The 11,647-nt window shown below is 56.1% G+C and overlaps 1 protein-coding gene across 1 annotated transcript; it reads right to left on the bottom strand.

Moving 5' to 3' along the window:
- Window positions 1-204: 204 nt before the first annotated feature.
- Window positions 205-9,390, bottom strand: ATP1B4 (ATPase Na+/K+ transporting family member beta 4). The gene is made up of 8 exons (XM_086619771.1): window positions 9,310-9,390; window positions 6,511-6,673; window positions 3,765-3,893; window positions 2,800-2,904; window positions 2,320-2,516; window positions 1,653-1,709; window positions 866-961; window positions 205-366 (listed from the first exon to the last, which is right to left on the bottom strand). Exons 1-8 carry the CDS (start codon window positions 9,370-9,372, stop codon window positions 205-207), a joined length of 972 nt encoding a protein of 323 aa, XP_086475897.1. The 5' UTR covers window positions 9,373-9,390.
- Between the last annotated feature and the right edge of the window lie 2,257 nt (window positions 9,391-11,647).

The following is an 11,647-nucleotide window of genomic DNA, read 5'->3' as shown; positions in this document are numbered from 1 at the left end:
ACTAATAATGATTTACATTGGATCACAAAAAATGTAGTTCCACACTCCGTTACATCTCATTTGTTTCCTAACTATGAACAAAAAATAAATTAACAAAAATCTCCGTGTACCTGTTTTTTCCTAGCAGAAAAAGTGCTGGCTTTATGCTTTAAAAAGGAAAAAGCCTCTGATTGACTTAACCTAAGTGCCCAGTGTTCGCGGTGGCTACTTTCCGATGCTGAGCGTGAAGATGATTCGACCCAGGAAGCGGTCGCTGTTGATGTTGTTGATAATCCCTTTCCCATTCAGACTGCACTGGATAGGGACCAAATAATTCCTCTTCACGTCTGTAAAGTGCATCGCCACCAGTGGGGACGTATAGTTGACCTGAAAAGAAGGGAGATTTAGATGTAATTTTTGAGGGAGCAGAAGAGCAGGCAGTGCTTTCATGTTCAGTAAAAATGGTTAATAATGCATGTTCAGAAATAGCCACCGATGTTGGACTGCTGTTTTGAGCCACCCAGCCTGAAGTGGTTTTGTCATAGCTTTGACAGAAGCCCCATCCTTTTCCTCTTGTGTCACCTAACCCCTGACTTCCCTAACACCGTGGGAAAACGCTGGTGTTGAGACCTTTTCTGGGAGGTAGCAAAGCCAGTCTTAGTCTCCAGATGAGAAAAGTAACCATTCCTATTGCTGGCAAGGAGGGACTGGAGTCCCCAAGGATTTCCCAGAGTTTGTCAGAGACAGAAATAGAGCGCAGTAATCCCAGTGCCCGTGGCCTCCCTCCTGCCCAAAATAGCCAGAAAGCACATCTGTACTCTGTGCAGCAGCTCCTGCCCTCTCCTTCCCAAGGAGACATAACCAAGATGCCAGAGTCCTGACTTACGTGAGTGAGCTTGCCGTAGTAGGGATAATACTTGAGATCAAACGTCCCGTTGCCAGGGTAGAAGGCCACCGATCTGAGATCGCTCTCGTTGCCTTTCTGCGATTGGAAAAAAAATAAAGGTACACACATCTCACGTGGGACATGAAATACAGCTCCCCTCAGAGCCGCGTTCAATAATCCAGACATGGCTTGCAAAATCCACGTCAGGGCTCCGCTGCGCCTGCCTGCACGCAGCGTGTTGGCTGTGGGATCCAGCTGCAGCTGCAGCGAGCCGAAGCCAACGGCGCGACGGAGGCACGGGCGAGGGTTACAGAAATGGCTGCCTGTCCATCCCTCCTTGTGCTCGCCAGCTGCTTTATTGCTCACTAAGGGTATGATCCAGCTGCCGCCCAGGCAGTGGGAGCCTTTCCTTCACCCTATTGCTGTTGGCTTGCAGGGTGCTCCCCAGGACCGAGGGTCTTGTGGAGCGGGTGGGGATGGATGGGAGCAGCTCCTGCCTCTTTCTGCCCAGCTCCAGGGTCTAGCTGGCACCGCGGCGCCCAGCCCTGCGGGTCTGCCCTCAGGGGCTGAGTAGAGTTCTGCCAGAGGGCAAGGGCCAGGGTGGGAAGCAGGAGACTGGTGGCCTCTGTCCTTCTCAGCAGACCAGCCCCGCTTACACCGAGAGGCATCAGCAGCACTGGGTCCTGTGAGTGTTTGGGGCTAAAATGAGGATAGGTATCGGTGGGTCCATCAGGAGACATTTGGCCTTCTACGCACCACGCTGCCAAGCACGAACGAAACCCAGTACCTGCACCTTGCAGTCCACGGTCACGGGGACCCCAGCGCCAGGGCGGTAGCCTATGATCTGCAAAAACAAAGGACATCCATGCTTGTATGAAATGCAGTGCCAAGCGGATGCTGCCTCCCTTCTCCAGGGCTTAAGCTCCTCTACGTGTTGGTCATGTTGCTCAGGACAGGAGATACATGGCCCGAGAAGCAGGGTCTGCCATCTCATGCCCATGCCTGAGAGCAGAGGCAGAGCAGATCATCCAGAGAGCCCAGGCTCCCTGGAGCAATACAGCCATTTCCCCACGCAGCTCAAACACTCCCTACCTTTTATTTTCCCAGCAGCGTGCACTGAACCACCATGCTATTAGGAGATTTCAAATAAACCAATTCTATGAAAATTTCCCTTATAAAGAGACTGGGATCTGAGGTGTAGCTCAGTTCTTCCCAAACAAGGGCCTGGCACGAGACCCTCCAAGCACTCAGACCTCAGCAAATCAAATCAAGAAAGTTTTGTGGTGTTTCTTTTCTATGTTTTCTAGCGGGTATGAGCCAGCAGCTTTGAGGATTCTAGTTCCCTTTTTCCCTGGGCCTGAGGAGTGGAAGAGTTTCAGTGCCTGCATGGTCTTTGCTCTGTCACACTGAGATGCACCGAAGGAAGGAATTAGGACAACCAGCTTTCTCTGTACCCGGTTCATCTTCAGCAGGATGCAGGGCTGGCCTTTAGAGTAGCCAAACGTTCGGTCCTTGATGCCAGAGCAGTTCTGCAGCAGTGAGCGCTTGAACTGGCAGGCCTTCTTCTCCTCGCTTTCGTTGCCCCCTTGGATGAAGTACTGTCCTGAGACGCACTCGATGTTCTTCTCCTCTTGAACTTTGTCATCATAAGCTGGTGGGGACCGAGAGACTTGTTAGTGTTTCTCGAGACCTGCACAGTCCCGAACTCTCAGAGTACATCTGCATCTCAAGGGAGTTAGAAACTCCCACCTGGGAAGTCAAGCCTCCCTCCCGCAGAAGCTCCCGTGACCACCTCATGAGCCTCCCTTTCTAGAGGGACTCGTGAGATGCTGGGAGCTGATTTGCACCCCAGGAGGAGACCCCTGCACCATGTGCATGTGTGCATGGATGCAAACAGCATGCCGACATGACTCCCGGGGTGCCTAAGAGCTCACCGGCCAGGAAGTGGTGCATGCTGTCCACGTAGGGTTTCCACGTGCTGGGCTGAGAGACGTTGAAGGCAATGGTGAACCCATTCAAGTATGGTCGGATCATTACTCCTGGAGAAGGAAACGGACCCTGTTAGAGCAGACATGGGTGGACTGGCCACAGGCTTGGAGCGCATGTTCCTGGGGCTGATTGCACTGTGTCCGGGCTTGGGGCTGGGCACAGGCACGAGAGCAGCAGCACCCGCTCACAAATAAACTCTCTCCTCTACCCGCTGATCCATCACCTCCATTTCGCACCCAGAGAACACCATGCACATTAAAATATCCCAGGAAACATGAGAGACCTGGAGGGTCTCAGGAGCGCGGCAGGGAAGAGATGGCCTTAGGGGTGCACACAGAGGCCGAAGGTCCCCAACACTTCCTGCTGCGCAGCCAGCTCTGGGCAGGGAGCAGGGCAAGGGTGTGTTCCCCACCGACACAAAAACACCGGGAAAATATTGCTTCTGTCATAGGGAAAGGAGTTCTTGAACATTATCTTGCCAGGACTCCCCCAGGTAATAATACATAAAAGCTACTCTTGATTTGCATTCTCATTTGAAGATACGAGGTATACAGGGGCAGCAACTGAAATGAATGGGCATCACCTATGAAATACCTAAGCTTGCTCATTTACCTTGATAATAATTAGCCTAATAACTACCATAATTAGAATGACAATTAGTACAATTAGAACAAATGCTTCACATGGGGCTATTTAAGATGCCTGATCCTCTGCGGAGAACCTGCAGCATCGTCAGCACCCAGAGGTAAGTGATAACACCCCATGTTATGGAGGGCTGCTTGATGGTTGACCACAGGAGCGTACAGCTCCTCCTGGGCTTCACCCAAGGTCCCTGCCACGCCATTTCGGGAGCGCTTTGCTGGGTGAGTGCTGGCAGAGGTGCCCGAGGCTGGGCTGGCTGGGTACGTACCTGGTGGAGACACGCGGTCCCGGTACGTGGGCGTGTAGGGGCTCAGCGTGAGCAGCATCACGTACATGCAAAAGGCAAACATTCCTGCCAGGCACGTGTAGAAAATGAAGTAAAACAGTAAGATCAGGCCTGCAAAAGAGAGAGGGCATGTTGCTGTGGAGGCAACCAGAGCACGTCCCAGGGCTGCGTCCCACAGCTGGGCTCAGCACAGCGGCCTCCGCAGCTCCGAGTCCATTGTGGAGGTGGGAGCTGACAGCTGTTCCCCGCACATAGACCCCGCTGGGTTTGGGTGCAGACACGCTCTCTGCCCAGCCAGGGCAGCTGCAGTTTGGCTCCGTGCACCTTCTGCTGCACGGCCCTTCCCAGAGCTGGATCAGGACCGTGTCCATGTGTCTACCTGGTGGCAGAGACCCCAGCACTGGGACTGAAGCGAGTGGCATTGCTCGGGGGCTGCGGCACCGCTGGCTGTTCCGTAGCCCTGATGTCCAGGGAATGGGTTTGTTTTTTCCTCTGGACCAGGCTGATGGCTGAGGATGTCTCAAGAGGCCACAGCCTATGAATAAAACCCCGTGGCTCAGCAAGCAAAGTGAAGCCCTAACCCAAACATTTCCCAGGAGAAACGTGCCGGCAGCTTGGAGGGAGCCCTGGGAACGCAGATGTGCGCTCCTGCCGTGCTTCTGTGGCGCTGGGAACCACTGCGGGGCCATGTCCTGCTGTGGGCTGAGCCGGAGTGGTTGGGACCATCACCGGAGCTGGTGGCACAGCAGGGACAAGGCCCACCCCTGCCACAATGATGCTGGGATGGTGCCTCTGCACCAGCCTGGCAGGGCTGGAGCTGCTGCTGGGGTGCTGAGCCGACGTTGCTTGGGACATGGTGCTGCTACCGTTCCTGTTCTTACATTCTGTGCAATGCAGCTAGAAGCATTGTCGCTGGCAGAGCCAGTGGTACAGCCTTTCCCAGGGGCTGGGGTCTCCAGTGCTGACCCTGTGGCCAACTGGCTCCCTGAATTTTGGCAGCACAAGTCCCCTGAGCCCCCATCCCTGGGGAACACCTTCAGGGCCAGCACAGGGGAGCAACCCCAGGCTAGGCAAACTCCCTCCTCCTCACCCATGAGATAAGAGTGGGAAAGTTCAGCTCCATCCACCTCCAAATGCTCCCATTTTAAAAGAAAATTTGATTTTTACAGTAGCTTCAATGGCTCTCTCCTACCTCCCTGTGCAGCCGGGGGTATGTATGTTGATAGGGCAGTGGGGCCGTATAGCAACACCATGGTGGTGCTCTCGGGGTGCCGGAGGACATGGCACCCTCCCCGAGGCTGTAAATAAATAACTTCCAGTAGCAGCCAGCTGGGGCCACATCCACACCAGCCTGGGCAAGTCATCTTGGAGGAAGAGGACCGAGCATGCGAAGTAATTTACACATAAAGCGAGAGAAAATTAACCAATTGTTTAAGAGAATAACAATGAATACGTTGTGAATGTGCATGATTGTAGTGTATAACTGAGTTTCTGTCCGGGGACCAGGGGTGCATGCCAGCAGGAGATATCCCCCACGCACCCTGCGCCGTGATAAAGTAACGCCTGCTTTCTGATGCTACAAATGGTGTTAGAGAGTTTCTGTCTGGATTTGTGGTGACAATCCCACAGGGCTTTTCTCAGCCTCCAGAAACCCAAACCCACGTCCCAAAGGACTGTCACCCCCCTACTGCTCCTGCAGTCCAGTCTGCGCCTTCCCATCCAGCATACGAGCAGCAAAACTGGCTGCATCCGTGGCCAGCAAAGGGCACGGGGGACCAAACGTGGACTTCAAGGCCTGCCCCAAACTCCTGCTTGTGATTTTCAGACTCCTCTGGTGCTCCTGGGCAGTTTCCTCTGTTTCTCCCAGCTGTCACCGCAGGCTGTGCAGGAGACCAAGTGCTGAGCAGGGGCACGGGCACGCTGCGGGCCTTGCGAGCACATTGCCAGTGCCAGCCGACGAGGGCTGAAAAGGTGATCAGCGTCGCGCGTGCCGTGGCACCATGGTCTCAGATTGAGCCTGCAGCAGTGTTCACCCCACTGCCATGGGCTGCCCTTGACAACCCAGGGCATCTCCAGGCTCAGTGGTAGTTTTTGAAGGCCATATGGATACAGATAAAACAGACAGAGCGCTTAAACCCTCCCCGGCACATCCCAGCCCACCGGCCCCGGTAAAACATGTGGGCTCTGCTGCGGGCACCATGTCATGCCCCAGGAACCTGCAGGGTGGCAGCGATGACCAGCCCTTCCCGCCCCAGAGCCAGGGCGCATGTGGGCAAGGAGGGCTGCTCGGCCCCGCAGTGTGCACCCTCCCCAAAACACCTGCCCCGCGACTCGGGTGCTCTTCCCCCAGCAGCACTGATGTCCCCAAAGCCACTTCCCCGTGGGCTCCTGACTTATACCGGGTTGCTGGTGGCTGCAGGGATGTGTGGCTGCAGCAGACCAACCTGCAGCCCCCACACTTACTCGGGCTCTTAATTTCTTCCCGGTACATGGTCTGGGCAGCCCAAAATCTTTGCTTTCGTATTCTCAGTAAACATTAACATTCAGACCAAGGGTAACCTTCCCAAGGTTTTTTGCTTGTCCTCCTCATTAGTCCAGAAATATCTGCCTTGAAAATGTGGGGCAGGGGTGGTCAGTCGAGCTATCAAGGACATTCACAAGAAAATGCATTCATCATGAAGCAGAAAAGACAACGATCCCCAAAAGCAGGACTCAAGCAAGGACCTACCCCAGCTCTTGGCCGTTCTCCCCAGGCACGTTCTCTCCTCCGGGTTCCACACGAACGTCTTCAACTCCCCAGCCAGGTCTGCCCAGGTTTTGCTCCCCATGTCTGCCTTGGTCTCGTCCTCCTCTCTGTCGGGATCCTGGACCTCCTCCTCATGCTTATTTTCCTGGAAGAGTCACAGAACACAACCCCCGCACGCAAGCTGAACATCTCATTGGCCAAAAATAAATACAAAAGCACTTAATAGCTGGAAATGTTTCAAATTTCCATTTTCCCATCATCACTCTTGAGTTAAAGAGAGGCAGTTTTGGCTGCTCTGACTTAAGATCGCTTAGATCCCAGCATCCATTTTTCCATGACACGTACGTCGCTGCCGTCACACCCGGTGCTGTCTCCTCATCCTGGCATTTACAGAAACTCATCTTTTACCACCTGCATGAACATGACCAAAGAAAACCTGTGGGCTGGGAGAGCCGAGGTTGTTCCCACGCTTCTGCGACGTCTCTGAGCTCAAGTGCACGTTCTCTGTGCTACCACCGACGACGGCAGGCAGCATTATTTAAGAGGTCATCCAGTTTGTTTTTCTTGGTGTGTGAGCAAGTGTTTAGTCTTTGGAGAAATACCTGTGTTGTTATTTTTCTAATTACACTAAAGTCCAGGGAAAAGCATCTCCCCAGGCAGTGAGAGTTTGCTTTTTGCCTCAGTGGTGAAAACTCATTTGTCTGGAGCACGGGAACACAAATCTCTCTGTACTTGCGCCTGGCCAAGACTTGCTTGAGAGGAGACATCCGCAACCTGTCTCGGACCTGGGCAGGTTCTACGTCTCCAAAAGCAGGCAGCAAGGTGGGAGAGGGTGCAGACCTCGCTTTGAGCTCAGGGCAGGGCTGGGCCACATTCCGCCAGGAAAAAGGGGTGACGCTGAGGTCTGGATGGGTTCGTCGCCTCTCCGCGCTTTAATGCAGCCGCTCCTGGCTGGGTCAGGGCCAAGCTCACCCGTCCCTGGCCACGTCTCCCCAAGGCCACCGTGCCCACTGCAAGGGCAGTCCCACAGCAGCTGCATTGGCATGATCGCACCGTGTCTGCGCTGAGGGCCATGGAATCCTGCCGGGCACGAGTACCTGTCGGAGCCAGGGCCGACAGTGAGGTATTTACACCCTGTGGGTCACCTCGGGGCAGTCGGGAAGCGGCCGACGGCTTGGCAGAAGGTCTGGCTTGGAAACAGCTTCAAATCGGGGGGGATTAAACTCTACTCAGAGTGAGAACAGGGGGAGAGTACTGACTCCAAAGTCCAAATTAATGCCTTGGAGAGCCTGGGTCAGACCCAGGGGGGCTGTAAACCATCACCATCCCACCAATGGTCCCGATTGGACCTGGTTAAATGGGCTCTTCTGAAACCAGACCTGCATCAGAGTGCTGCTGCCAGCAAAATGCCCGCGACCACCTGTACAGCACAGGCAATGCTTGGCCCAGGTCCTGCACCCGGGGCTGGAGCCCTTCCTGAGCCAGCTCCTGCATGGCCATGGCCCCGTGCCATGCAGGGCTGGTGAACCCAGAGATTTCAGAGCAGGGAAGCGGCAGCCCCAGCATGAGCAGACGGCAGGGACAGGGGAGAGGAGGTGTGGGGGCTGCCAGGACACCCGTGGAGGAGCAAGTGGTGGAAGAAGAGAAGAAGAAAGAGTTCTCCTTCCTCTTGCTCTTCTCCCCATTAAATAAACAGCTGTTCTGGAAACATTTTCTCGGACTGCCAGAGTAGCGGCAACTGCTTGAAGGGACTCTGCACCGACACTTTGGGAAAAGCCCTTCGGATTTGACGGCAGCTGCAGCTGCGCACGGGCTGCATGAAGAGCCCTTACCCAGGAGCTGCTGCCAGCACTTGGAGCTGGACAGGACATGGGGACGGCCCCCCATGGGCTGTCACCCAGAGAATGCCATGGCTCTGCCCTGCAAAAGGCTTTTGCAAAGAGTGAAAAGTTTCCAGCTCTCCTGGCTCACGCTGTGTATCCAACACTCGGTGCAAGGTCCCGTCCTGACAGCTGGGAAAGGCCACAGGGGCTCCGTAGCAGCGGGGGAAGGCTGAGGGGACCCTGGGCTCTCTCCACGGGCGGGGAGGTCTGTGTGGGGCAGCCAGACAGGACAGGATGATCCCACTGCCAGGTCCCTGGCGGAGGTCCCTGAGGTAGGGACCTAGATCAGGTCTGGATTGCAACACCTCCCAGATGTTTTATCTTTGCAGCCCAGGACCAGAGATGGTCTCAGAGCAGCCCCTTGCACCTGGAAAAGGGGCAGGAGGAGCGGCAGGAGTCAGGGTAGGAGTGTGCTGGGGCAAGGAGAGGGCACAGCCACAGTGGGACCTGTTGGGACACTGGACAGCCCCAGGCTGCTGCCCACCATGGCAGCTGGGGTGGCTGTGGACAGCAAAGCAAGGCTGGGGTTCATCCCTGGTGGGATCACACTGTGCTGACGGTCATGGGTGCTCTAAGGGAGTCCAGGGGCTTCCACCATCCTCGCCTCGACCATGTCAGCTCTCAACAGCAGGTTCCTCCTCCTGAGAGCCAGCTGTGCAGAGGGTGGCCCATGCCCAGGTGTCCCTGTCCCTCCTAGCCCCCCTCACTGCCCAGGACCACCAGCCAGACCCCCTGCTGCTCCTTCCCCTCTCAGTACAAAGTGCTTATGCTTTCCCTAAGGGGCAAAGCAGCATTTCCTAAAGTGAAGTAGCTATATTTATCAGCCACGGAGCAGGTCCTCGGCAGCAGCCCCTATCTCGCCTCTCGGAGGGTGGCCAGCAGCCCCCAAAAGACTCACCGCCTGCTGGTGGGTGCTTCTGTGCTGGCCCTCTGTGCCCGCGGCGCTGGTGTTCTCATCCATCCCTGGGTGGGAAATGCAGAGAAACGTGAGCGTTAGCACTGCAGGAGCCCGGGGCTGAGCCCAGCAGCACCGGCCCCATCGTGGGTGTCATGTCGCCCCGGCTCTCGGGGACCCACAGGCACAGCCCCCTCCCCAGCCCTGCGGAACCCCAAAAAAGGCTAAGTGAGCGCAGGCGCACCAAGACCTCTGCCTGTCTGCGGAGAACCGCTCTGCTTTCCCTCCCTACCCCGCAGGACTTCAGTGTTCGGGAGCGGATCAAAAAATAACTTGCTTTCCTAAGCGGAGTGAGCTCAACGCAACAGGATCCCGTCCCAAGCCCCCTGGCACCTGGTGCCCTTTGCAGCACCCTCGCAGCATCCTGCCCCGCTCCCGAGTCCCCATTAATGCCAGCCAGCGCCCTACATGGGGAAACCGGGCGCTCTGCCCTGGCGAGACCGCGCAGCTGTTAATAAACATTAGCGAGTCGCTAGGGCTTCCCATGGCCACATGTGTCCGTCAATATGCGCTTGTCAGCCACGGCGAGGCTGCGGTTAATGATTGCAAAACCTCTTCTGCAGCGAAGGGGTAGTGCAAGGGGCAGGTCTATATTTATCCCTTTGAATTGAGACAGGAGCTTGGAGCACGCAGCGTTGGCTTCGCCCACCCGGCTGGAAGAGCTGGCCACAGCCACCGAGACAAGACGCAGAGGGCACCTTGCTGTGACACCCTGCAGACCAGGGCCGGGGAGTACCAGATTTTCCCCCATCAGTGAATTAAGGGCATAAAATGGTGCATTAGGGGCGCTGGGGGGTTGTGCTGGAGTCCCACTGCTGCAGGGAGTAGGTGTGGTGGGAGCGCTGGGGGCAGCAGGGGCAACGGGGCACTGGTGTCAGGCCAGCCTCGCCAAAACCCGGCAAAACCCTGTCTGCCATGGCATGTGCAGTGGTGCCTGGAACGGCTCCGGTGGTGTGATGGCAGCGTGCAAGGGCTGCCCGTTCCCAGCTGCACCCCATGCAGCTCTCGAGGAACACTGGGGCTTGTTTCACGCCATCAGTCCCAGCAGGAGCCGGGCACCATCCACCAGCTCATTTCCTCGGCACATTTCCAATGGGGCTGGCGATCCTGGCTCCATTCAACGGTGGGGAAAGGCTGCCTTGCCCCAGACTGGGGCTTTGCCCGGAGGAATGGGAACGTTCATCCCAGGCTTCCACAGGGCTGTACTGCACCATCCAAGCAGGCAAAGCACCGTTTCTCCCTTTCCTCTCCTGAGCGTGGCTCAAAGCCGCTCACCGGCTGTGCTAATAAATGGGCGCAGTGGGAAAGAAAGAGGTCTGGCAGCTGCCCCGGTCTGCGCCGAGTTGGCCAGGGCTGCCGCACGCCTGCTGCCAGGTACGCAGGCAGGGCTGGCTCAGCACCGGTGCCTGCCCGCAGCCAGGCCCGCGGGCCACGCAGGCAGCTGTGCACATGGCTGGCTGTCCCCAGCCAGGCTGGGGCATCAAGGCCGGAGATTTGCCTGCCCGGAGCTCAGGAGCTGGGATGAGATGCAGGGATTTAACATGGCCTGGGCAATTGTGGGGCACCAGCAGCTCACCGAGGACATGGCACCCCATCACAGCAGTTGTGCTGCCGCACAGCCTGGCCCTGGCACAGAGCAGAGGAGGGAGCCGAGACCTGTCCACTCCATCACTGGCACAGACTGGGGGTGACTGACCAGGAGGGGGCCAGTGCTGGCCTCAATGTCCAGCAGGTCACGGGCAGCAAGCACGGGGCTCCACTAGTTCATGCGAGGTAAATAACCGCTGTTTTCTCTGGAAAAGGTGATGTGTTCTTTGCCATTAATTGATCTGGGCATTTGTAACTTGCCTCTTGCACTGCTGTCAGCATACGCTTTCCCTTTTCTCCTGGGAGAAGCTGGTAATTAGGCTCTTATCCAATAAAAGTGTGGGTTTTTTTGAAGCAGAGATAGGATTAGTTTCTTTTAACTTGATGAAATATGCTTTGGCTTGAAATAATTACATGATTTGCACTTAGCACCTCTCAGCCCAGGGCATTAAAGTGATTTATAAGCAATTGTGAAGCCTGCTGGGAAGATGCTTTTATCCCCATTTTACAGATATGATATGGAAAACAGGGGTCGAGGACCTGCCCCAGCTCTTTGGCTGGAGATGCGGGAAGCTTGCTGGGTCCCCTGGGAGTGCTCCCTCCATGGGACGGGGCACAGGCAGCAACAGGCATCGCCACCGGAGCAGAGATCCCAGAGCACCAAGAAGTAAAAAACTGAGCCAGTGACCACGGT

The sequence above is a fragment of the Tauraco erythrolophus genome, chromosome 13, assembly GCF_009769465.1.
Source record: "Tauraco erythrolophus isolate bTauEry1 chromosome 13, bTauEry1.pri, whole genome shotgun sequence".
NCBI lineage: Eukaryota > Metazoa > Chordata > Aves > Musophagiformes > Musophagidae > Tauraco > Tauraco erythrolophus.
Note: the sequence above shows the minus strand (reverse complement) of the source record. Positions and strands in the feature narration are given on the sequence as shown.